The sequence below is a fragment of the Dermacentor albipictus genome, chromosome 6 (genome assembly GCF_038994185.2).
Source record: "Dermacentor albipictus isolate Rhodes 1998 colony chromosome 6, USDA_Dalb.pri_finalv2, whole genome shotgun sequence".
NCBI lineage: Eukaryota > Metazoa > Arthropoda > Arachnida > Ixodida > Ixodidae > Dermacentor > Dermacentor albipictus.
The window spans coordinates 109,276,797-109,304,444 of record NC_091826.1 but is presented as its reverse complement, the minus strand read 5'-3'; the positions used below and the strand labels follow the sequence as shown (position 1 = coordinate 109,304,444).

At 50.4% G+C, this 27,648-nt stretch overlaps 1 protein-coding gene across 3 annotated transcripts in view; it reads right to left on the bottom strand.

The window, feature by feature from the left end:
• LOC135904974 (serine/threonine-protein kinase TBK1-like) overlaps window positions 1–27,648 on the bottom strand; it is a 151,334-nt gene that overhangs the window by 65,679 nt on the left and 58,007 nt on the right. For all 3 annotated transcript variants that reach the window (XR_010565273.2, XM_065435967.1, XM_065435966.2), the window contains exons 7-8: window positions 6,913–7,070; window positions 3,255–3,365 (exon numbers count right to left, since the gene is read on the bottom strand). Coding sequence is in view for 2 of the 3 variants with exons in the window: in XM_065435967.1 (XP_065292039.1) it covers window positions 3,255–3,365; window positions 6,913–7,070 (269 nt within the window). In the remaining variant the exon portion in view is untranslated. The remainder of the gene's footprint in view (window positions 1–3,254; window positions 3,366–6,912; window positions 7,071–27,648) is intronic.

Below are 27,648 nucleotides of genomic sequence, written 5' to 3'. Positions count from 1 at the left end.
AAAAAAAAATCGAGAATGGTCGATTGCCGTTTTTTCCGCTCGCTGGATAACACCACGCGTTTCTCAATGGCCTGGAAAGCCGCATTGCTCTCAGCATCGCTTTGAGGTGCGACGTACCTGCGAAGGAGGTCCAGAGCCGCGACGGCTTCTCCAAAGCTCGGGTCCGCCAACTCCCCAGAATCATGCAGCTCGTGCTCCTCGTCGTCACCACAGTCTGAGGCTTCACTCGCGACCGAGTCTGCAACGATCTCGGCGATACCCTGACACACGGACGTCGTGACAGCAGCATCCACGGCGACGTAGTCGTCATACGTGACTCCCGTGGCACCCAGCGCATTCAAAGCTTCACTCAGCTCTTGATCATGAGAGGCTGCTTCCGTCTCTTCAGCTTCCGTGGCAGTTTCCTCTCCGCCGTCCATGTGAAAGCCACACCGTGCAAAGCAGTGCTGTGCAGTTGACGCGCTCACTGCAGACCGCGCTGAAGCGACATAGTGCATAGCGTCCAGTATTGAAACGATCGTAGGCTGCTGTCCGCGATCAATACGCGCCAGACAGTGCTTTACGGTGGACTTCCTGTACGAGTGCTTTAAGTTCTTTATGACGCCGGCATCCAACGGCTGCAAGTGGCTTGTAGTGTTTGCAGGAAAAAAAAACAAGCTTAACGTTCCGAAGAAACGACGGGTCTTTCGGGTGGGCAGCACAATTGTCCAGAAAAAGGACAACACTCCTGCACTGGGAGCCCATCTTATTGTCGAAGTAACGAAGAAATTCTTCGAACAAAGAACCCGTCATCCATGTACGACTGTTGCTTCTATAGTGACATGGCAGCAGGCGAATGTTCTTTAAGCACCGTGGGTTTCGGTATTTTCCGATTACCCATGGCTTCAGCTTGTCCGAGCCATCCATGTTGCAGCAAAGGAGCCTCGTCAATCGTTCTTTGCTGCATTTGCCTCCGTGGCATGCTTCGCCCTTCAGGCTTAACGACTTGGATGGCTGCATCCGAAAGAAAAGACCCGTTTCGTCGGCATTGGCATTGTGTTTCGTGTCATGAGGCTTATACCTCTCAATTATGGCAGAAAGTGTGGCCTTTCAATTGTCGACTGTTTCCAAGTTTACACTTGGTGCTTCCCCGGATACCGTCTTATACGCGATGCCGTGCCTCTTCCGGAAACGGTCGATCCAGCCATTTGACACCGCAAAGTCACTGATGCCCAGTCGATCGGCTATTTCCATCGCCTTCTCCAGCAAAATGCTGCCGTCGAAGTTAACACCGGCAGCGCGAGCTTGTTTAAACCAAGTAAGAAGCGACTCGTCGAGGTTTCCATACTTGGTGCCACGAGCCTGCTTAGCTTTCGGGCTGAAGAGCGCGGCATTCCCTTGCATCTCGGTACGCTTCGAGACAATACTGTTAAGAGTCGAGGGTGGCAGACCAAGATCCTTGGCGATGTCGACTCTTTTCCACGCTGGTTGCCTGTCGAATGCGTTGAGAACATCCAGCTTTTCCTCAAGGGAAAGCGCATTGCGCTTGCGCGACGGCATCAAAGGACGACAAATCGCTCGCGGTGTTAGCGAGGCCCGACGAGGCGTAGGCAGCGTAGATGTTGACGGGAGGACACGGACGACTCGGATGGGTTGAACCGCATAAACAAGAAAGACTGGATTGCTGCGGGCCCGCGGGTTTTACTCGCTTCGGCTGATGAGGCAGTGGACATCTAGTGGCAATCTCTCCAACTCATGTGCCGCTTTTTATGGCCTCCGAGATTACCCACGCGCGTGCAAGGGGGTGATCTCGGAGACCATGGTCTTGTAGCCAATTCCGTAGCCAAGCCTGGCCAAGACTCGTCAAAATGGCGGCTGGCGCGCGTTGCCCGGCTGGGTTCGGGGTGCCAGGTTGCGACGTATCATGCGGGAGCGTTTTCACAGCTACAACGTAACAGCGGGGTACCAAACACATTGGATCCTATGGGAGCTATGCCGGGACCGGACGAAAACGACGTAACAGCCAGGAAAACGCAGCAGTGAGGAACGTAACAGCGGGGTTCTACTGTAATCCACAATATGTTTGTGCAAGTTTAGTACAATGAATACTTCGTTTCAGTGGGACGCTGGTATTAAAACCATTGTAACGTGACCAGTAGTCTTAGGATACTTCACGCACCTTCTAGTATCTATGACCTGATCTAACCATTTTCCTCTCACACCAAGTTTTCACGTCAAGCAGTTGTGCGCCTACAAACGGCATTCTGAGTGAAGGGTTTACCGTAGGATATTTCGCATAGATGGTGGCGCTGAACATGCAAAAGTCATCCTATCTACTTGCTTTCATTGGCAAGGCAGTTTGGCAGCTTCCAGAGGGTCATGCGACCACTGTGAATAGATATGCATTGATTAGGTAACTGTAACTTTAGTCGCGAACACCTGACGATGCAGCTCCTATTAGGCCTAATGGGGTAGACAGTGTGGCCAATGGTGTGGCCATGACGAAAATTCGCTGCTGGCCGATGTGATAACAGCCGTAAACCATCGAGCAAAGCTTGTTGCTAATGTGTTACTAAGGGTGGCTCATCACACGTCGGTCGCGAGAACACGCGTACCGGTTAGATTGACAGCCGTTAAGTGGCGTTCGAGTCTGCGTTCAACCAGCCGGCAAGTACCGCAGGCATGCGTCTGCAGGCTTGCCACTTTCGTCTGTGTGCTTGCATGTAGGTAGAAAACTTCTAACCGCACAAATCTGTGTGTGTGAACACTGAACTCACAAATTTAATGCAATCATCTTGCCTTCCGGTGGCTAATCCGCCTGATCTTTCCACATGCTTTCATGCTTTCCACACATGCTGCTTTTGTTGTTCCCTCTTTTCACATAGCGTTAATTGTTTTGATCAATCCAGTTGACCTGGTCGACCCTTGTACCAATATAATTGCGCACCGTGGCAACGCTGCACATGTCAAGGCACCGACCACGGCCGGGTCATTCACCGAAGGTACCGATATTCGAAAAATCGAACATTCCAGAGACTGAATATTAGATTTTTGATTCACAAATCAAATTATTGAAATGTTCGCTGTTCGATTCGAAATAGAATATCCGAGTATTTGCTCATCCCTACTAAGAACCAATCGAAGACAGCACAACTGAATCATATGCAACAAGATGCCTATGCTGTCCCATTCTTGACACAGCACCAAGGTCCACCTCTCTCCCTTTTCATAACCCTAGACGCTCAACAACGCCACAAGCAAGCCGCAGTACTCACGGCGACAGGAGGCAAGTTCGGGGCAGCTCCTTGCTCCACTCGATGGGGCCATTCTCGGCGTTCTGCACACCCGAGATGACACCCGACTCCTTCTTGGAGGTGATGCAGTACCTGCAGAGAGCCCCTGCTTTCAGGCAAGCATGGCACAGAACACACTATTCGGGTTCGATCTTTATTGGAAGCAGAGAGTCTTTAAAAGGATTGAAAACCACCCAGAATGTGCCACAAGATTTTGATTGGAAAGAAAAGAGCATCACTTATAGTGAAAAAAAAAGGGCCAGGCTTAGCTTGGTTAAGCCAAGAATGCGTTTCATATTGCGCGGTCTTTTTTTTTTTGAGGGTGAGGTATTGCTTGGCGGCACTCGATTTTCGCGTCACGCGCCGGCGCAGCGCCGCTAGCGGGAGGAGCGGGAGTCAGGTGGTGGCTGCGGCCACGCGCGACCGCGCTAGTTGGGGCCCAGCTTTTCCTCCGGCTGTCGTGACGTGACGTCACGTGGTTGGTGGCTGCCCGGCCGCGCCCAAGGGCTGAACTGAGCGATTGCAATATGCAACGCATAAAAATCAAGCATGCTGCTTGCAGCTTAAGGCAGGAAATATGATTATATTAAACAGGCCCGGAAAGTCACGAAAAACGGTATGTCACAGCACTTTGCAGTGAAACCTTGAGACTACAGCTGGATGCTGACAATGTAACCACAGATCATAGTAGGCAAGTCGGCTGTTATTAAGTGCACCACATGTATTGTTTACCCGCACCAAGCCCCCAACACCATTCGACATAAAATAAATTTGAAACAAATGGTTAACATCTATTTCTGGCCATGGAGAGTATTTTGGTGCGAAGAAACCAGCGAAGTAATGCCGTATTTACTCGCATAATAGGCGCACTTTTTTTTCAGAAAATCCGGCTCGAAGTTCGGGGTGCGCCTATTACGCGGGGTAAAATTTACGAAATTTTTTCAACTCGCATTCCCGCGCTTTAAATTTTAACATATGTCAGGAATATGGCTACTCTCACATAATTCACCAATAAATCCAGCATAAAAGGGAAAATAAAAGCTACCTACTTACCTTTTAATGAACAGGCGAGAGACGTTGACTGAACACACACGTAAAATTTATTAAGACTATTCAGAGTCCGAGTCCGAGTCAGAGAGAACATCCTCATCACCGCCGGGTGGAGACTCGTCTTCCTTGTCTGAGCTCCACAGCATGTCGTCTTCGCTTGCATCCAGTGCATTGGAGATCCCAGTCTTCTTGAAGCTTTTCCTGACGACGTCATCCGAGATCTCTCACCAAGCTTCCACGATCCATTCGCACAGCATTTCCATAGGCGGCCTCTTAATTTTGCCACCGGGGGTTAGTTGACGCTGTCCTCCAGCCATCCAATTGGTGTAAAGCCTTCGAACGTTGTCCTTAAAAGGCTTATTTAGGGAAACGTCCAAAGGTTGCAGCACGGAAGTGAGGCCTCCCGGAATCACGGCAATATCCGTACACACATCTGACAACTTCTCTCGTACACGTTCTACGAGGTGCCCGCGAAAACTGTCTAAAACGAGCATGGCCGGATACAACAGGCCGCCCGGCCGCCGGCCCCAGACGGTCTTGACCCAGTCTACCATCAATTCCGCGGACATCCAACCTTTCTCTTGGACCCTCACGTGTATGTCTCGAGGGAAATTTCCCTTTGGGAGCGTCTTTCTCTTAAAAATAACATAAGGCGGTAGTTTGCGCCCATCCGCAGTCACTGCCAACATGACAGTATACCTTTGTTTTTCAGCGCCAGATGTTCGAATAAGCACACTCCGTGCACCTTTTTCCTCTACTGTTGTATTTCTTGGCATGTCGAAACAGAGAGTAGTCTGGTCTGCATTACCTATTTGTGACAAAATGAAGTTTTTCTGCTGCCGGAGCCGTATGACGAAACGGTGGAACTCGAGTACCTTGTCCTCGTATGCTGAGGGCAAGCGCTGGCACAACGTTGTGCGCCTCCTCAGGGTAAGTCCGTGGCGTCGCATGAAGCGCGTTGTCCATCCGGAGCTTGCTTTGAAGTCTTTCACTTCGATGCCCTGCATTCGGGCAATTCTGCGCGCCTCCGTCTGCACTATGTCGAGAGACACTGCACAACCGTCCTGTCGAAGGCCCCGTATGTGTTGAACTAGTTGATCTTCTACTTGCGGATACTTTCCCGACTTTGCACCGCGGAAGGCCCGTCGTGACTTCTTTGTTGCCTGAAGTTTTTCTTGCTGACCCCACCAGTAGCGAATGCTTGTCTCTCCGACACTGAAATGCCTGCTTGCAGCACAGTTCCCATGCTCGAGTGCATACTGCACAGCTTTCAGTTTGAATGCAGAAGTGTAGCTGCCGTACTTGCCCATTGCGGAACACGCGACCACACGAACTGCACGCCGTTTGCAAAATGGCGAGATGTGGCGATTTGTCTTTTCTTTGCCCATGTCAGCATGTGTAGAGCATTGATGGCGATGGCACTGTCGCTTGTGTCGAGTCGCCTGGCCTCCGAGAGTCGCCCAGCTTTCCGAGCTGCCTAAGCGAAGGTAGCGAAAAGCTTATATCCGCGCGGCGGTTTGGAGAAGAGGGGGGTGTTATCGATAGTAGATGGAAGAATTGTTTTTCGCTCGTTGATGCGTTTTTCTTTCTTTTTTTTTGTTTCTACAGATGCGTTAGGTCGTCGTGCTCGCTGGCTTCGCGGCGGTTCGGGGAGGGGGGTGTCGGTAGTTAATGGAAGAGCTAGTTTTCGCAATGTTCTATGTGCTGTGGGCCCTCAGCAGCTGCGACGGCAGCAACACTAATGAGACTAGTAGTCCAGCAAATGCGTTGATAAGCTTGGGTTGTGAAATGTGCTTGCGTTTTTTTTTTTTTTTCACCTGAGGTGGAGGGGCAGGAGGGCGTAAATGCGTAAATAGTGTAAATGCGGTACTGATCACAGTGCCAAGTTCGGGGTGCGCCTATTATGCGCGGAAATAAAAAAACCAAATTTTCAGCGACCAAACTGGGGGTGCGCCTATTATGCGAGTGCGCCTATTATGCGAGTAAGTACGGTATTGTTTTCCCAGCATGTCTCGAGTCTCCTGTAATCTGGTTTCTCCGTGTAGCTTAGTGCCGGCAGCAGCTGCAGCGCATTACGAGAGATGGCACAAGCGTGGCTCTGCTTGCGCCACCTGACAGCAGGGTCGGTCGGGCGCGACAGAGAGTAGGCGCTTCCTCTTTGGCTCCGAGTCGGCAAGCGGTGGGGATGTTCCGCGTGTACGCTGATCCGTGCTTCTATGACTGTCTCGCGAGGCCTCGTTCAAACGCACCACCGTTCGTGTGACTGTCCATGCAAACGACCAGGCGTTGTTGGTGTCCAGCATGGGGCGAACATATTCGCTCGCTATCCAGTCGCGGTGAGTCGGACTTCCTAGATTTGTCGTTTGCCCATCGGCATGCATTGTGGATAGCAACTCGGCTAGCAAGCATTAGCATATGAAAGGTGCAATAAATGCACTTGTGATTGTTTGCACTACTGTGTTGTCACTCCTTTGTCCCAAGAGCAATGGGTGAGAACCCCACAACTTAGGTGTGAACTTCTGGAACGAAGCTTCCCATCAAAATTGTCTAAATAGAAACACAGGTTTCATATGGCCTGAGGCCCACTCACATGGTGTCTTTGTTGCGGCGTCCCCCATAGGGTCGGAAAGGCAGAGCACCCGTTGCCACGTGATACAGGGTCACCCCGATGCTCCACAAGTCCACCGTGGCCCCAAAGGACTTGCCTGCGCTCTTCTTCAGCACGGCACGCTCATACATGTCGGGGTGCTGCATGATTGATTGAATGACTGATTAACAGATGGATTGGTTGACTGATTCAAGTAGCTCCCTTCCAAAATGACCCTGGGGCAATAATTACACAGCAGACACAGCCAAATACAGTCGCCGACCGTTTATTCGGACCTCACGGGGACTGCGGAAATGTCCGAATAAACAGGTGTCTGAAAAAGCAGATGAAGAAAAAAAAATGAAATCCTTTATTTCCACGCACTTATTCGGGCTCGGCAGTAGGCTTGAAGAAATCGTGAATGCGCCGTTGCGCGCTGTTCAGTTTACGCGCAATCTGATAAGCCTGAATCTCAGAGAGGGTCGTAAGGTCACTATAGGCGGCTGAAAGCACAGTCACTGCTTGTACACGCTCCGCATGCGACAGCAGCGTAGCACATGGTGCGTCAACTTCAGACTCAGTCATCGTCCAGCGGCGCAGCAGAAACCTGACGAATGATCTCGCCATCGTCGAGTTCTGCGCATGTCAGTACAGCATTGTCAGCACTTGTGAAACTGTCAATGAGACGGTGTCCGGAATCGCAATGCAACCACTGCGCAAGTCTCGGCAGAACATTTTCCGCGTCGGTAGGGAGCACACCATAAGGCGACAAATCTTAGAACTCCCGGCACCCGCTTGCTGGCATTCCGCAGCGCAGTCTGCGCAGGCACTGTCGGCGCCATTAGACTTGACGCGATGTTTCAGTATGCCGTGTTGGATCACCAAAACCTCGACACAGCACACAAAGCAAACACCACCGTGCCGACACCAGTAACACAAACGAAAAAACGCGGCCTGCTCGCAGCGTCGTGCGCGAAGAAACAAATCAGCTGCTGGATTGTCTTGACATGGCTTACTAAGCTGAAACCGGAACTGCTGCAGAGCCACTCCATAGGCCACTCCTGGGCCACGCTATCGAACTAGGCAGAAACGATGATGATGAGCAGGGATTTCCAGTAGCGCCACTTCGTGGGGCAGCAAGGAAGCTCCGTTCAAAACAAAAATGGCGTTCAGCAAGTCGAACATTGCACCGGTTAGAGTCGGTGCATGGTGCTCTCGACCGAGTTGGCTCAAGGAGCATCCGAAAAATCAGATGAGAGGTTGCAAGGTGTGCGAGCTTTCGGCAGTTGTTTTACATTATGGTCTATGGGGAGAATGGCGGTGCCGCGAAGCTGACCGAATAATCGGGCATGTCCGAATTTTCAGAGTCCGGAAAATCAGTCGGCGACTGTAGTCATGGCCGCAGATGTAAGACAACAACAGAACATTTGTAAGAATGCGCCTTTTCATAGTGAAGCAATGCCAGGCATCACTTCAGAGATGCTGCAACTTTCCTTAACTTCCAAGAAAATATTCTCCTGCTGCTGCTGCTCGATTTTCACCAAAATTACCTGGGACAGGAATGCATTCCTGTTCCACATAATTTATTGCTGCATGCTTTTTAATCCACCTGCTTACTTCGTATTCGGCAATTCACGTTTCATTTGAAGTTGCATGCATTGGAAAAACTGACTTCAATCTCGTTTCTTCTCAAAGTATTTCCACAAAATGCTCGGCCACGTGGCTCTCCCGTAGCCGACAATTACTTTGTTCTCAGGTGGGCGCTTCCAAATTCGACGATACTGTAATACACAAATCACATTTTCGTGAGGCACACAAAAAAGCAATTGACTCTCACTTGCTTCATTTTCCTGACAAGTGCGCAACACCAAGTTTGCTCGTGGGAGCTCACGACATGCCTTGTTTTTTGTTACGGCCGCATGTCCCTGAGCTGTATTCTAGTACAATTACAGGAACAACATAACTTTATACAGTTGAACTTCGTTAACCCTCTTTGTGAAAAGGATGGGTCTCACTTGTTCAGATGTTTCCTGCACAATATGCCGGTGCACTTAACATTGTACACACAATGTCAATTAAAGATTTAACTTGATTTCATTTGACGATTCTTGCTAGTGCAGGGATTTCCAGATGCAGGGTTGTCATTTCGTAATTTTTAGTGCAAATGCTGTGCTATTAAATGCCACCAGCTTCCCGAAAAACTGATTTCTTTAGGGCATCATTGGTTGACACATAGCTGAAGCCTGTCCTCCTGGGTTATTAAAAATGGCAGTGCGGAGTAAGGCGGCTGCAGCTACAGCAGCTGCCTTTTACAATGCCAGAATCATGGTACAGTTAAGCCTCGATATATGTTGTTACGCAAAGGACGAGTCAGTATGAAGAGCAACTATTTACAGGTTATAGTATTTAAAACAGCGGTTGCAGCGCTTACCGGTTAGATTCACAGCGCGAGCCCAGTTCGTTCTTCCTCTTTTTTCGTGTAATGGCGCCCATGTGCCTCGTTCAAACAATCAAATACCACACACGTGTAGCGATATCAACATTGATATAACAAATTTCAACATACAGTAGCCGATTGATTTTCCGGACTCCAAAAATTCGGACATGCCCGATTATTCGGTCAGCTTCACGGCACCGCCATTCTCCCCATAGACCATAATGTATAACAACTGCCGAAAGTTAGGACACCTCGCAACCTCTTGTCTGATTTTTCGAACACTCCTTGAGCCAACTCGACTGAGGGCATCATGCACCGACTCTGACCCGGCGCTTAGTTCGACTTGCTGAACGCCATTTTTGTTTTGAACGGAACCTCCTTGCTGCCCCACGAAGTGGCGCTATTGGAAATCCCTGCTCATCATCATCGTTTCTGCCTGGTTCGATAGAGTGGCCGTCCAGCAGTTCCGGTTTCAGCTTAGTAAGCCATGTCAAGCCAAACCAGCAGCTGATTTGTTTCTCTCGCGCATGACGCTGCGAGCAGGCCACGTTTTTCGTTTGTGCGACTGGTGTCGACACGGTGGTGTTTGTGTGCTGTGTCGAGGTTTCGGTGATCTAACGTGGCGTACGGAAACATAGCGTCAAGTGCCTAATGGCGCCGACAGTGCCCGCGTAGATTGCGCTGGGGAATGCCAGCAAGCGGGTGCCGGGAGGCCTAAGATTTGTCACCTTCCGATGTGTTCCCTGCTGACACGGAAAATGTTCTGCCGAGACCTGCGCAGTGGTTATATTGCGATTCCGGACACCGTCTCATTTGACAGTTTCACAGGTGCTGATACTGCTGTACTGACATGCGCAGAACTCGACGACGGCGAGATCATTCGTCAGGTTTCTGCTGCACCGCCGGACGATGACTCCGAGTCGTAAGATGACGTACCATGTGCTACGCTGCTGTCGCATGTGGAGCGTGTACAAGCAGTGACTGTGCTTTCAGCCACTAATAGTGACCGTACGACCCTCTCAGAGATTCAGGCTTATCTGACTGCGCGTAAACGGAATAGCGTGCAATGGTACATGCACGATTTCTTCAAGCCTACTGCTGAGCCGAAATAAGGGCGTGGAAATAAAGTATTTCATTTTTTTTTTCATCTGCTTTTTCAGACACCTGTTTATTCGGACATTTCCGCAGTCCCCGTGATGTCCGAATAAACAGTCGGTGACTGTAATGAAATTCTCAACCTGACAAAGTAATTAACATTTCGTAGCCTCTTGTCCATAGGACACCATGTATTTAGAACCTCAATATAACGAAATATGTTTGTATGCGATTCCAGTATAACGAAATTTCGCTTCCGCCCCACAGAAATGCCGAGACAATAAATGGAAACTTCTGCAAACACACATGGGCAAATAATAGAATTACGAGCGGCTGCTTGCAAATGCACCACTCAAATCGCGAGCAGTGCATCAAGAGCGACCGCCAAAGTGGAGCCGCATCATGTTCCGTATAAAGTCCAAGTGCCATAAGATCATGGCCCGCACACTTTGTGCTTTAAGTGCAAGGGAAAGTGTGCGAGGGTGATCGCCCGTTTCAAATGGCAAGGCTGTTTTGCCGTTGACATTTATTAACAAGTGACAACGCTTCTTGCATACCATCTGCAGTGCATACTCTGTGGCTCAGAGTTAAAGGGAAGCTGAAACACTTTTCGAAAAAAATGAGTTCTCTGCGGCATTCTACAGTTTTGAGTCCCCTGAACACGAATGTCTGGTTCAAGAAGGGCGGAAACAAACGCAAGTGGCTGTTTTTTCAAGAAAACGCGCACCAGCGCCTCAGGCATCGCGCCAACGCCGCTGTTGACCGTGATTGGTCGGGGCCGCTGTGACGTCATTTGCGGCAGTCGCCGGCCGGCGCTGCCGTTTCAGAGCGTAGCACCATTCCTTTCTCTATGGTAGCACGCTGTTCTGCTGTTCTAGCTTTATAGCTAAGTTGTAAGATGGAACGTTCTCGCTGTCTCGGACAGCTTGTATTTTCGACGTACATGTTCGAACCCACAGCCGATACGGAAAACGATGGCGGAAACGGCAGCAACGACGATATTGAGTGTGCCAACAGCGAGAGCGATGTGTGCACCTTGTCGCGCATTGGAAATCGTAGCTGATACGTATGTGTGTGTGTGTGTTTTTTTTTTTTTTCATGTAGCTGCACGTTCCAATGACGGGAGAAAAAATGCGCTTAAGTGTCACTGGGAACTTGCTGCTGGAAGAATGCCGAAGCACTAACTTCTCATTAGATTGTAAACACGGGTGCAATTCTGCGATGTCAAGCACCTTGCCGCTGCTTGTCTAAAGTCCCGTGGATTTTTTTAGTGTTGATACACGATCGCGAACATAAGTGCTGCCATTCAAAGTGTGCACATGCAGTGCTGCGAGGTACAGTCATGGAAGTTGCTTATCATACACATCCAGAGATGGCCAGAGGTATTATATGTGCAATATTCATACTATGGTTCGGCGACTTTGCGATTGTGGCTCGATCAAGAATCGGTATGCGTGCTCCATGCTAGTGTTGACATAAAGATATTAGGCAGTTTTAGCACCGCCGTGTGGTAAACACGATAACTGCAACCGTACGTTGCATGTCACTAGGCAAGCCTATACTCCATTTCATACCTCAGGTGCAACGCTGTGGAAGCTACGCACGAAGTCCGGTCGCCAAAAGTTATTACTGCGCGCGTTTCTGTCTATGCTTCGCAGCGTGCCAGCAGCGTTTGCTCGCGCGAGCATGCACGTGAAGCTGCCGCGACGGGGCGCAATTAAAAAATACCGAAAAGAACATTTATTTAAAAGAACGTGTTAGCAGCCGTATAAGTACAGGATTGTTTCTACGGGTAAATTCCTTTTTTTTTTTTTTCATTCAGAACTGAGCTTATATACGAGAAATTTTCCCAAAAATTGGGTCAAGAAACACCGAACTTTTTCTAAGTGCGAACGCAGCCACTGCAAGAAGTATCTGAAGCCTCCACAGCGTTGCGCCTGATGTATGAAACAGAGTATAGCAATGCTAGCAACAACGCGTTTCCGCATTTGTCGTAAGGCTACTTGGCTACACTAACACAGAAGGAAAGAACAGTTTACGAATATTGCAAAAGAAAACAAACGTGAATGGTGGCAGCGGCAGATCTCTCATAGTGTCGTTCAGTAAAGCGCAGGACAGAAAGAGGCATGCCAGCACACGCCAGCACGCCATTCCGCAGCTCGGTCCCCGCGAATGACGTCACTCTCGCCGGTACTCTCCTCTGGCAATCACCTCACCCGGCGCTCCGGGAAGCGATGGAGGCGTGTCCGCGGAAGTGATTTAGAAAGCGATTTCCGCACCTCATAGTAACAAAACAAAGAAAACAAATTTCAGAACAGAAAATTATTAGGTCTGTTCTTCCCAATACCAGCAATTCATGGAAATTGAAAACCGTTTCAGCTTCCCTTTAAATGTCTGTGCTATGCAGGGAAAACACAGTACAGCAAAAACAAAGAGGCTTGTTAATGGAGTTTGAGTTGGTAGCTGCAGCGTGGGCTGCCAAGCATTGGACCGGAGTTGAGAAGTGAGAATGTGAGTGGCAATGAATATGGCTCCTGCATCAAGAGTGCTGGTTTTGGTACAGCATGGACCGCTTATAACTTAGGTCACGGGAGTCGGGAAAATCGGCATTATAAGCGGTACTGCACTATATCAAATGCGCCATTTTTAGACTCTTATTCACATGCAAATATGGTCAACCCACCTTTTATTATGTATTTTACAACTTAACGCACAGTAAAGCACCAGAATTGGACACTAAACAAAACGTTTTATTTTTCTTCATCAATGAAAAAATGCTGTTATTTTCGTCTGGTGCTGAGCCCTCACCGCATTATGCACCATCTCATCTTCAACAGCTATCAGACGCTGGGAAGCTTTCTCGCTCAAGCCCTTCTGCGCGCAGTACACCCTGAGCTTGCTTATGTAGTCCAGTGCATCTCTGTGCCAAAGGTCCGGTGTGCTGTCTCCTTCGTCGTCGTCATCGTCCGATACACTGTCATCACGATCACGCACTGCTGCTACAATTGCTTCGTCTGAGTCTGCTTCTTTGCAGACATAGTCATCGCAATCCTCGTTCACGAAGCCTTCGAATGTGTCGTCCTGTCCAACAATGTTCTTTTTCACCAGATCCGACCACACATCATCCGCGTTGAGGACTTCGTCGACATCGTCGCCTCGGTGGCTGTCGTCGCTCCTCACATCAGGATCGCTGACCACGGCGTTGCGCACAAACCCCGCCTTTGCGAAACACTTGGCGATGGTTGATGCTTTTATCTGCCACCAAGATGCCGTGATCATGTCGATAGCACTCCGCAGGTTTACCTTCATTGCTTCGTCTCGCTGAAGGTTGATCAGCACTCTTTCGCAGATGCGTCTTTTATAATGCGCTTTCACTGCAGCATTACGCCTTGGTCCATCGGCTGGCTCTTGGCTGTGGTATTTGCGGGCAAGAACTTGAGGCTCACTGCACTGAGCTTTAAACTTACATGATGGGCACTGCAGCTGTCAAGAACTAGGACAACTTGTCGCTTTTCTGACACCATGTCCTCGTCAAATTTTTTAAGCCAAGTTGCAAATAGCTCCCGAGTCATCCATGACTTTTTGTTGGCCTTATATGTAATCGGCAGGCACTCTCTTTTTTTGAAACAGCGCGGCCGCGCCGACCTTCCGATCACAAATAAGCGCCTCTTGTCGCTGCCATCCATATTGGCGCAGAAGAGAACGGTAAACCGCTCCTTCGAAGCCTTTCTACCAGAGCAGCGTTCGTGGGACAGTGCGAGTGTGCGGTTTGGTAGCAAATTGCAAAACACGCCAGCCTCATCCGCATTGTAAATGTCCCGCTCCACGTACTTCGCCAGCATGGTCTCCATGTTTATACTGAGCCAGGCCTGAACAGTAGAATCATCAACTTGAGTGCTCTCCCCGGAGATAACACGGCAGCTGATTCTGTGCCGGTCCTTAAATCGTTGAATCCACCCATTTAATGGGTTGAAACTATCGTGGCCCAACAAGTTTGCAGATGACCTGGCCTTTCCTTGTAGAATCGGACCACTTACGGGCACATTCTGGGCTCGCACCTCGCAGAACCACTTGAATAAAGCGGCATCGACATCTTCATACTTTGATGAACGTATCCGCTTTCTTTCTAGTGATCCACAATTTCCTTGCAGTTGCTGTTGCACCTTGTCCCTGTTCTTCAAAATTGCCGACACTGTTGTGTCGGCAATGCCGTACTTCTGTGCGATGGAAACCTTCTTTAGGCCACTTTCGACGTCTTTTATAATACTTTGCTTCATCTCCAGGGATAAAGCTTGCTGTTTTCTTGAGTTGGAAGGATTAGGCACCATGGCAACTTAGCCCAGCGTGACAAAAACGCAAGAGAAGGAAACGCGTTTTCCGGTAGCTAGGCCTACGACGCTGGCAGCACACTTCAATATCACAAGATGACGACTTGCACGCACCCACACAGGAGAAAAGGCAGAAGAGTGGCGCATGTGCAAAGCCAGCCTGTCAACCGGCCACCCCCAGCAAATGGACTTCCCCAACGTTTCCCCTTCTCTCCCACTGAGTGGGACCCACCGGTTACGACGGCGGCGCGGGTGCTCAGTCTGGTTCGGCCCCGCCCTCGCGGCGCTGCACAAAGAAAAGCAAAAGATAAGGCCGCTAGTTGCGCTTCTTTCTTCGCACGCTGTACAGTCTCTCTCTCCTCTATTTTTCTCCCCTCTTGCGATGGGTTTCGTGGCTTTCTTCTCCCTTTTTATAGAGGGTGCAGGCAATGTAGTGCCGGGGTGTGCGCTCCCTTCTCTTCGGAGAAACCGCACTATTGGCGGCGAGGAGTTACGGAGTCGCCCTCTATCGGAAGCACCTCGCTGGCGTAGTATGAGGGATCACGTGGCGCACTCCTCATAGGTTTTGCTGTCAGCGCTCACTGAAAACACCACGCGCGAGCTCTCCCGGACATTTCTGTGAGTACTTTCGAAACGAGAGAAGTTTCCTACTGTCTAAATAATAATCTTGGGCAAACTGAAAGCACACAATCGTTTACAGCCGCTATCTCTTTACCGAATACGTACAGTGAACGCCACTGCGCGCGGTCGCCACGATGGAGTCTCCCGAACCGGCTTCTTGCGTGAAAAGTAGGTAAACGCTGAGAGCAAACCATGTGAAATATGTTCTTATAGTGTTTGTATAACTAAATGGAGCGTAACAGAACGAAGCCTCAATGCAGCGATCGCACAGATTCGCAGCGACCGACTGCGCATCTGCATGCTTGTCCGCGCACTGTTTCGCTTTCTCCGCGTGCGCGTTTTCGCACCGTGCCATGAGCTTTAGGCCGCAGAATATGAGCATTTGACAGTATACAAGCAACCATTGTTCCGTGGGCGCTATCAGAGCTGTTCAAAAATAATTTCATTGTAGAGACTTCGACGCCTACGGGGACTGTGATATGCCGTCACGACGATTCAATCTTTTTTTTTTCTTCTAAATTCTTTGACCTTTCGATACTATTTCTCCAGTTGCGTCGCACTGTATGTTTATCGGCGTTCTCAGCGTGCAATTTCCCGCTGCTCCTTTTTTGTAATCCAGTGCATTAATTCATAACATAAACGTGACCATATGCCATGCTTTCTTTAAATGTGCTTCTTACCGCTGCCTTTCCACTCCACTGAACTTGCCAGTATCTATAGTATCGACAAGTTCATAGAGCAAACCGTCATGACATTAGTCGGGCAGCGGACTCGGGCGTGCGTCTCAGTGCGTGTTTTCAGAACATCGCAGACCGGGCGCCGTAGCAGAAATTTTCCTCGCGTATGTGCTTGCTGTATACCCGAGTTGTAGCCGATGACTGTTTGCCGATTTTATGTTTCGCGAGCCAAGCTTCACGCAGCTTCTTGTCCTGCGGGTACGTGTGAATAAGGCTGACACCGGCCTCCGTTACGTGCGTCCGGCCCTGCGGCACCGAGCAGTAGCCTAACATGTCGCGCGCCTTCAAAAGCAGCCACTACCTATTGTAGTGCTATCAAGCGTTGTAAAGGAGACACTCGAAGCAGGAAAATTTCGCCACTAAATGAGGACCGCAGCGTACGAGGGAATTTCAACTCTCGTTTGCAGCTCGCTTCGGCGCTCCCGAAGCAGCCGACGCGGCCGCTATGTCCACGTGATCCCTCCTAGCACGTCACGCGGACGGTGGCGCCAGGTTTTCCAGTGGTGGAGCTCGAGGCCAATACCCTGTCTTCCGTCGTGCGACTAAGCGGTACGCTGACACATTAAACTCTATGGGAGGCGTACTGGTGGTCACATAAAGCCGCATTATATGCGGTCCCGCACTATAGGCGGTTACATTATAAATAGTCTATGCTGTACCACCAAATAGGCATCTCATGCAGATCTGAAGTCACTGGATAAAAAAATTTGCTTGATGGGGCCGCATTCTTAGTCAACCGCTTTTGGGGATGCATATGACCATTTTCGCAAGATTTTGCATAACTTGGCACCTGAGGCACCAGCATCTATGGGCAACAGCGTGCTAAGCACTGAAAGAATGTGTGCATGAAACACTGTTGCCTGCAGAAGCGAGCCTGACTTCTGGGAACCAGCATCAGGCAATGCGTCATGCTTTCCGAGCTTTGAAGCCATTGGGGAGGATTACGAAGGCAGAGTCAGCGCCATTGCTGACAGCAGCGGAATTCTTTCAATGAAAAACATGGCACTGAACAGCAAGAAGCTTGTCAGCGAACATTGAAGCAGGTAGGCCTTGCGGTGCCACTGCACGGTGGTGGCTGCGGCTGCCGGCGGGTCTGCGTGCGAGTATGCCTGTTCAAGGCGATGAGATAATCAATTTGGTGGCAGCAGCGGCAGCTTCGATTAATGCCGTTTCAGACCTGTGGTCATGGCAAAAAGTCCAGAAAATTGTACAGCAAGGGGTTTCTGCAGTAAAAATTTCAGATGCTCTCATGCATTGTCTCTATATGTATGTGGCAGTGCTGAGAAGGTATCCAAATTATCGGACATGTCCGAAAGATCGGGGGCCCCAAAAATCGGTCGTTGACTGTATTCAATTTATTGTTCAACTTTTTTTTTCACAATTTGATTAAATATTTGATTCGTATCTACCATTCGTATTTGCACATCCCTACAAATAAGTACAGTCATCAATGGATACGTGCTCGAAAGGGGCAGCAAAGTTTTCTGGATTATCGGGCAATCGAAAAAGAAATGAAAGCGTTTCAATGAGATGATAAAACAATTATTTCGTTGAACTTGAGAGTCGATGGCCGTGTCAACATCATCTTCACATTGGCAGTATAAAGCAAGGCCTGCAACATTTTCTTGTACTTTTTGCCCCTGCAGCTGGTAATGTCACCCACAAAGGGACGAACCTATCATGAAAAGTGCAGGCACACGGGAGCATACCAGTCTGTCTCTCGCTTCATTACATCTCCGAGACTAGAGATTATGACACCTCTCACACTAAACGCACGAGAAGACGACACACGTGAAGTCACTGTCATCTCAGCTCGCGCAGCCTTTGTGTAGTAGGGGGCAGGTGAAATGCCCACGCACCTGCTTCCTGCTACAAGTGCTCGCCTCCCCTATAGTTGGCTGCAGCGAAAGAAGGCACACGTCAATCCATCATCCTTCTGGGCTCATTCTTGGATGCTTTCCATCAACCCCAGAGGCACAGGATGCAATAGGATCTTATCGCACTTTTACTTTATACAGAACATTATGGCAAGAAGGTCTTGCAAAGGTCACTTCGGCAGCTGCTCTCTCTTGTGCGGCACCATATTTCAGAGGTGCATTTACGAGCGGCCACATATAATTCAATTTTTTGACCATCCACGATCATGGCAGTTCCCATTATTTGCCTTGGAATTCCTCCACGGCGGCAGTGGAATTATGTTATATTAAAATCATGTGTAAACACACTTCATTATACAGTGAAACCTTGTTAAACCGTAGTTGGCCGGAGCTCGGAAAAAGTACGTACTAAACGGTAGTACTGTTTAACCAAAACAGCTTGAGATCGCCCACTTCGCTGTAGAAAACGGAACTCAGAGAAAGTGCGATGAAAGGGGAAAAAACATGAAATATTTATTCACTTCGCGCGACACAAGTGTCGTTTTTGTTTGATGCCGCGGCGGCCTAGCACGACGACAACAGCGGCCTCAAACTTACTGAAGCTTTGTGCCAGCTTCCCAGCCAGCCCCCTCCATTCGGCAAACACTCGCACGGCAGATTTCTCGTTGGCGTTAAGTATTCTCCGTGCACGCGCGCAGTAGTGCTGCAGAAGTTCCGGGGCGCCTTTTTCATAGCCGGGTGCCGGAGTTCGGAATACTGTTCGTTTGGAATTGTGATAGGAGGATGTGGGCCCAGGCCTCAAGCACACAGGGATGGCACAATGAACACAGAGAGGCTTTAATGACACGAGGACGGGACTAGAATAACATACACGATAACACACACACAGTTCCTTTCATAAATGTCTCTCGCTCAACTATAGTCACGCTCAGCGTCAATGTAGGAAGGCGTCCGATAGCGCGTCGGTATCACACACTCACGGCATGAAGAGGCACAAAGATGAATCTGGAGCGGCGAGTGGCGCAGGTGCTGGAGGCCGGGGCGGATGCCCGGCACACGACGAGCCACTCGCGCGACAGCTGGGTCGGGACGTCTGCCCGCCGCAGGGTAGACCATTCGGAGGGCTTAGCTGCACCGGAACATGCCGGCGTCGGATGCTCGCCCAGCAGTGGAGAAGGCCGGTTGAAGCCCAAGGACAGCCCGGCCTGTTCTGCCAGCACACCCAGGAACACCGGCCTTGGGTAGACGAACTGCTCGGCTCGTTCGGAAGGCCAGCCCAGGCAGCTCAGGCAGATCGCATGGCTGCCACCTTCGCCCAGACACCGGTCCTTCTCTTCTTCCTCGTCCGTCGCCGCCGCACAGCAATCGCGCGCATTCGGCCGCGACATTGAAACAGTCCAAACTCCTATCACATTTCCCCCCAAGTTCAAGAAGTCGAGGAGGGTAGCACTCCGGAGTATCACAAATCACATAGTTCAAATTACTGCTCTCATGACAGATTCGTCCGTGTCCGTAGCGATTCTACTTAGATAGTCTGCACCAACGTTATCACATCCACGAATATACTCCACATGAAAGTCATAATCCATAAGGAGTAAACTCCAACGTAGCACGCGACTGTTCACGTGCTTCGCCGAATTGAGGTATCGCAGTGGTTGGTGGTCGGACTGTAGGATGAACGGTTTACCATAAAGGTACACATGAAATTCCTGTACAGCCCACACTATGGCGAGGCACTCCCTCTCAATCGTGGAGTAGGCAGCTTCACGTGGCAAAAGCTTCCGGCTAGCGTAGGACACGGGATGCAAACGCCCGTCGTGTTCTTGCAAAAGAACTGCTCCGAGACTTCTCGAAGAGGCGTCTGTGCGTAGCACAAATTGCCTGCTCAAGTCGGGAGCCTTTAATATAGGCTGCTGTGACAACAGCTCCTTTAATCGCATAAATGCCTCTTCGTGTGGTGGCTGCCAATTCAGCCGGTTCGGAGAGCCCTTCTTCATAAGGTCGGTGAGTGGATGGGCAAGCTCAGCGTAGTTCGGAACAAAGTCCCGGTAATATCCCGTTAGTCCTAAAAAGGCCCTGAGCTCCTTCTTCGTTCCAGGTCGTTTGGCAGTGCTGATCTTGTTGGCGGTGTCTTTCAAGGGCTGTAAAACACCTTGCCCTACCACATGGCCTAAGAAGCATGTTGTTGGGCAGCCGATTTCACTTTTGTTCGGTTTTATGGTTAGTTTGGCCGCGCGCACTCTATGAAACAAGCAATTTAAAGTCTTTAAATGCTCTTGCCATGTTTTTGTTGCCACAAGAACGTCGTCGAAGTAATGGTAGACGTAAGGTATGTCTCCGACAACCTCCCTCATTAATCGGTTGAAGACAGCAGGTGCTGTCTTAATGCCAAAAGGCATGTACTTAAATTGGTATAGTCCAGGGTCGCATGAAAATGCAGTGGCTTCTTTGGACTCAGGGGCCATGGGCACTTGCCAGTACCCTTTTGTGAAGTCAAATTTAGAAAAATAATGACTTCCAGTGAGCCTGGCAAACATCATCTCTGCCCTAGGAATAGGCTCACAGTCGGGAACAAGAATTTGATTAAGTTTTCGAAAGTCTATGCAGAGGCGCACTGTGCCGTCTTTCTTTTTTACCACCACAATGGGTGCCTGATATGCTGACTTTGATTTTTGTATTATACCTAACTTCAGCATGTCCTGGACTTCTTTTTCCACGGCATTTCTGACAGCAAATGGCATGGGGTACTGCCGGACTTGTACGGGTGCAGTAGTAGTCAATTCCAAATGGCATTGCAGGACATCAGTCTTTCCAGGTAGATCGGAGAATATATCGTCGTAGCTTGTAAGGACAGCTTCAACTTGGCGTCGCTGGTCCATAGTCAGTTGGTTTGAAATGACGACGTCTGTTGATGTCTGCGTTTGGATAAGTGACGGGTAAGGCGGCGTCGTCTCTTCAAGCTCTAGCCCTGTTGCGTCATCTGTACCCACCGTTGTCGCTGTTACCGGAAGCAATTCGCTGTTGGGTCGCTCTTCATATTTTTTTAGCATATTTATATGAAAAACCGTTGTTCTGCTCCCAAGGTCAACAGCATAGTCCAACGGACTTGTCCTTTCTACAACGTTGAAAGGTCCCTTCCACATAAGTATCAATTTATTCCTTTCACCAGGCAGGAGAACAAGTACTTTGTCTCCCGGAGTGAGCTCTCGCATCTTGGCTTTCCTGTCATAATACGTTTTCTGTTGCTGTTTCGCTTTCGTGAGCTCTTGCATGGCGATGGCGCACGTACGCTCCAGCCGTTAACGCAGTTCCATGATGTATTCGTAAGAAGATTTCGTGTCGTTATCCAAACGGGGATTTGTCCACAATTCCTGTAGCACAGCCATCGGACCACGGACATAGTGCCCATACAACAGTTCAAATGGTGAGTAACCGATGCTGCTCTGTGGCACTTCTCGGTACGCGAAGAGTAGCGGGCCGAGGTAGCGGTCCCAACATTTAGGTCGCTCTTGGCACATCCGTCCGAGCGCGCGCTTTAGCGTGCCGTTAAATCGTTCCACTAATCCATTTGCCATGGGGTGGTACGGTGTGGTAGGCAATTGCTTAATTGACAGGAGACGACTGAGCTCCTTCATCACAGCTGACATGAAATGGGATCCGCGGTCGCTGACAATCTCCCGCGGTAAGCCCACTCGGGAAAACATTTCGACGAGTCCTTCCACAACAGTTCTCGACTCGGTAGACGGCAGGGCGACAGCGTCAGGGTATCTGGTGGCGAAGTCAACCATAGTGAGGATGTAACGGTTGCCTTTATCTGAAGTTGGGGATAAAGGACCAATAATATCGATGCCTACGCGAGCAAAGGGAGTCTCAATTACAGGCATCGTACCCAGTGGAGCGCGTCCGACTAAATGGCGCGGCACCGTTCGTTGACAGACGTCGCATGACTTAACAAACCGTTTCGTCTCCGACTGGACCCCTGGCCAGTAAAATTCAGCAACAATTCGATCCACCGTTCTCGTCATACCCTGGTGACCGGCGAGGATCCCTTCATGAGCCAACTTCATCACCATCTCCCTGAGGTCTTTTGGCACCACTAGCTGATCTAGTATTTTCCCACCTGGCACTGTGTGCTTTCTGTATAAAATTTCATCCTTTAAGTAATATTCGCTTGCGTGGCCATCCACGACCATCATCTTGCCGACATTTTCGAAGCAACTCCTCAGGGACCCATCGTTCCTCTGTAAAGCTTTTAGTTTGCCTTGCTCTATTCCAGTGACTACAGGTTCCGGGACAGGCAGTGTAGGCAGGGACCGTGTCTTCGTTTCCTTTGTCACAGCAACGAGCTCGGTACCAGATTCGTTGTCTTCTGTATGTCTCGAGGAGGCAGCTATGTTTTTAGCTGTGGACAACGTTTGGCCCTCTACGTCTGGTAGCTCTGCTTGAGCGGTGGATGACATCCGGTTGGCAGGGTAACTCGTCTTGTCGCTGTTATGTTTCAGCGGAGACCATGAATTGGCCGGGTCATCAGGTGCACGGGCACCTTCAATGTTTCCCAAAACCACATCATACAGGGGATCTCGCATACATTTAACTCGCGCGACGCCGGTAAAGAACGGACTGTCTAAGTATACTATGGCTGCTGGTAAGTAGTGGATTGTGCGGTCCAGCAGGAACACTGGACTTTTTGTTCCTGTCATTTTGTCCTCAGGTACCAAAGAGAGTCGCACGACCACGGTATTGCAGCCAGTGTCTCGTAAGACAGACACCGGTTGTGATTCGAGAAAGCCTTTTCTCACTGGCAGATTTCCACTGCCACATCTGGGACCTTGTCGCATTAACGTCATGTTGACTATTGGGACCGTTTCGCCACCTTGAAGCACTACGTATCCGCCACTCTCTTCTGTCGGCTTTTCGGCTTGCGATGGAGCCAGAATACACGAAGCTTGCCCTTGATTTTTCCTTCTTGAGGTTTCACCTCCTTGTCCCTTTCTGCCGGACCATCCGCAACCTGTAGAGTTCTCTTTAGTCTGGGACCAGCACTCCGAAGCTCGATGTCCCGCTTTATCACACAGGAACCACCGATTAGTTGCACGTGGCATCGCTGTTGGAGGTTCAGTCTTGCGAGCAGAGTCTAACACGACCTCCTTGGACAGCTTTTCTTTACCTAAATTGGTCAAGTTTTGTGCCTCTATAAAACAATCGGCATTCTTTGACAACATAGCGAGCGTCTTACAGTTTCTTTCTTTCAGGAACACTCGCAGTGACGCAGACCATCTTCTCAAAAACTGTTCAGCAATCATGGTGTCCCTGAGGGAGTCGAAGGTCCTCTCAATATGGGGCATTTCAAGCCAGTGGTCAAAGTAGCCCGATTTTCTACCTACATATTGTAGGCCAGTCTCATTGTCTTCAGGCCTTGCGTTTCGAAACTTTTCTCGGTATCCCTCAGCAGTGCACCGAAAGCGCTGAAGGAGAGTAGCCTTCAGCTGGTCGTAGTCTAGGGCTGCATTAGAATGAAGCCGTCCTATGACCGTCAACACTTCTCCTGTCAGGCAGAGGCTGAGGGAGAGCGCCCATTTTGCGCGAGGCCATTCCTGACTTGTTGCCACTCGCTCAAAACGTTGCAAGTAGGCGTCTAAATCAACCCGGGCTTCGTTAAAGGGTGGGATCAACTTATGAGGACTGAATAGCTCAGGAGCCGCCCTGGTAACCGACTGTTCCGTAGTGCTGTCACTCTGTGCGCTTTGTACGTCAGCAGTCTTTTCCTGGAGCTCGATCTTGAGCTTTAGCACTCGTTCTTCCGCTTCTAATCGTAGACGCTCTTGTTCTGCCTGCGCTCTCGCGTCTTCCCGATGTTGGGCGCGCTGGTCGCGTTCCCTCACGATTTCTGTATCAACCCAACGCTTTAACTCCGCTCCTGTCATTCCTAGCTCTTTCCCTATGACGTATAACCTCTCGAGCTCCATCGCCCCTCCTGTGCGTTTGAAGATCCTGGCAGGCTCGCCAAAATTTGTGATAGGAGGATGTGGGCCCAGGCCTCAAGCACGCAGGGATGGCACAATGAACACAGAGAGGCTTTAACGACACGGGGACGGGACTAGAATAACATACACGATAACACACACACAGTTCCTTTCATAAACGTCTCTCGCTTAACTATAGTCATGCTCAGCGTCAATGTAGGAAGGCGTCCGATAGCGCGTCGGTATCACACACTCACGGCATGAAGAGGCACAAAGATGAATCTGGACCGGCGAGTGGCGCAGGTGCTGGCGGCCGGGGCGGATGCCCGGCACACGACGAGCCACTCGCGCGACAGCTGCGTCGGGACGTCTGCCCGCCGCAGGGTAGACTGTTCGGAAGGCTTAGCTGCACAGGAACATGCCGGCGTCGGATGCTCGCCCAGCAGTGGAGAAGGCCGGTTGAAGCCCAAGGACAGCCCGGCCTGTTCTGCCAGCACACCCAGGAACACCGGCCTTGGGTAGACGAACTGCTCCGCTCGTTCGGAAGGCCAGCCCAGGCAGCTCAGGCAGATCGCATGGCTGCCACCTTCGCCCAGACACCGGTCCTTCTCTTCTTCCTCGTCCGTCGCCGCCGCACAGCAATCACGCGCATTCGGCCGCGACATTGAAACAGTCCAAACTCCTATCACAGAATACAGTCGCCGACCGTTTATTCGGACCTCATGGGGACTGCGGAAATGTCCGAATAAACAGGTGTCCAAAAAAGCAGATTAAGAAAAAAAAAATGAAATCCTTTATTTCCACGCACTTATTTGGGCTCGGCAGTAGGCTTGAAGAAATCATGAGTGCGCCGTTGCACGCTGTTCCGTTTACGCGCAATCAGATAAGCCTGAATCTCGGAGAGGGTCGTACGGTCACTATAGGCGGCTGAAAGCACAGTCACTGCTTGTGCACGCTCCGCATGCGACGGCAGCGTAGCACATGGTGCGTCATCTTCCGACTCGGAGTCATCGTCCGGCGGAGCAGCAGAAACCTGACGATCTCGCCGTCGTCGAGTTCTGCGCATGTCAGTACAGCAGTGTCAGCACTTGTGAAACTGTCAAATGAGACGGTGTCCGGAATCGCAATGCAACCACTGCGCAGGTCTCGGCAGAATATTTTCCGCGTCAGTAGGGAGCACATCGGAAGGCGACAAATCTGAGGCCTCCCGGCACCCGCTTGCCGGCATTCCCCACCGCAGTCTGCGCGGGCACTGTTGGCGCCATTAGACACTTGACGCGATATTTCCGTACGCCGCGTTGGATTACCAAAACCTCGACAGAGCACACAACGCAAACACCACCGTGCCGACACCAGTCGCACAAACGAAAAACGTGCTGCTCGCAGCGTTGTGCGCGAAAGAAAGAAATCAGCTGCTGGATTGTCTTGACATGGCTTACTAAGCTGAAACCAGAACTACTGTACGACCACTATCAAACCAGGCAGAAACGATGATGATGAGCGGGGATTTCCAGTAGCGCCACTTCGTGGGGCAGCAAGGGGGCTCCGTTCAAAACAAAAATGGCGTTCAGCAAGTCGAACTATGCGCCGCGGTCAGAGTCGGTGCATGATGCACTCGATCGAGTTGGCTCAAGAAGTGTCCCAAAAATCAGATGAGGGGTTGCAGGGCGTCCGAACTTTCGGCAGTTGTTATACATTATGGTCTATGGGGAGAATGGCGGTGCCGCGAAGCTGACCGAATAATCGGGCATGTCCGAATTTTAGGAGTCCGGAAAATCGGTTGGCGACTGTAGTTACGTTATCACGCCCCTGTTCTCGTCGCGGCGATTGCATTCTTGAGGCTGACGTAATGCGCAGCTTCTGCCACTGTCAGGCCTGAATCACCTGTGCTGTCGCTTTTCATGTCGTCCTCATCATTGTCGCTAGTCGTCACTTTGGCAACAACAGAGGCAACGATGGCGAAAAGTCGAATCTCGTAGCCGACATCCCTTCGCGGTCGCAGCAGCGCTGCCGAGCAATCCAAATCTTCGCATTCCAAATGCCACACACTGTAGTCAACAGCAGATCCATGTCGCGGGCCAGCGCCGACTTCGTGTCACGTTCGACAGCACGGACGATGTCTAATTTTTCTTCAACACTGAGCACCCGGTGTCTTTTTTATCCGTGCTTCGGCATGACGCAAGTCCTCGCTTGCACGACGCCACAACGCTCTCTGGCACGGCGTCGAAATGATGTTGATGTGGCTTCACGTGCAAACGCACAGGGCGCTTGGACGCTGTTGTACTGATCTCTGATGGAGACGATGCACCGCCGTGTTTGCGCGACGAAAAGTGGAAACGCTACGTTTTAATCGATGCGTACGCAATAAGCTGGTACGGTTTATGCTGATACAAAATACATTATGTTCAATGGCCGCTGAGTCAGGGAATTGACTTTACTACTTTTAAACCGAAACTACTGTTCAAGGGGGGACGCGGGGATCAGATCGCAAAAATCGCAAAAAAAGATCGATTTTTGGCAACGACGCGTTTCGGTATCTGCAATGCCTAATATACATTGTATCAAAATGGTTTGACTGAAAACGCACTAAAAGTGCCCAAAAAAAATTAATTTACGAGTGCGTAGGGCGAGAAAACAGCTTTAAATCGCGTAAAATCACTGCAGTTCGTGGAGCCCCAACTCGTCTTTCCCGCCACCGAACGCCGCCATCTTGGTACCGTTCGAAAGCTCGAAGTTTCGCCATTCCCTTTCTGAATTCTTCGGTCGTCGCCATCTTGTAACAAACACACAAACACAAAAGAAGCGCGGGTGTGCTACATGCGGTCACACGGGCCCTGCGATGAAAGCGGGCCTCCGATCAGTTGCCGTACTCATAGGCATCTCGCCATTGGTTGCTGCTGCAGCGGCAGGCAAGCTGGCAACCACAGCGGACCGCAGTTGTCTGCTTTGAAAACCACGCCGGCGTGTTTCTACGTTTGACACTCACAGAATTCGGATTTATGAAAGCTCCCAGGTCAGTGATGGATCGTCACTCGTTCGAAAAGAACTTTTAAATGAAGCATGCCTTCGGAAAACGGAAGCGCAAGCCTCCTACGGCGAGAAAAAGACGGCGGCCAGCAGGAGAAGCGGAGAACCCGATTGATCATGCGGATAACGTGCCGCGTTATCTTGCACCGTGCGATTCCAGCAGCGAAGCTGACAATCGCCCTGTGACATCGACACTGATAACCAAGCCACCGAAAGACGTGCCTACGGAGGCTCTCGCACCTGTGCGTACGGCCGGGCGAGTCAGCAACCGAGATCGCGTTGTTGGAGGCGATGCGGGTCGGTCTCCATCGCCGGCAGAGACGGTGTGCGTTTCCGATGCATCGTGCGACAGGGACACGCAGCCTGCGAGTGAGCCCCAACCGTCGACAAGCTACATACTGTATGGTGACTCAAGGCTCACCAGACGAATCGTCGCACGATTCAGACGCGCCTCGAGCCGCGTTTTGTGTCAGTGGTGACTGCAGAAGCGCAGGCATGCAGCGTTCGCGACTCCCTTCGCGCAGTGTCCGCGACTGAGCGGAAGCAGCAATGCCAAGAACAAATTTCAGCCCCTTGTGACTGTGAGTACATTATTATGCCTGTTTCCGCGATGAACTTTTTGATCGCTAAAACTCTGTGCCCAAGATGCCAACA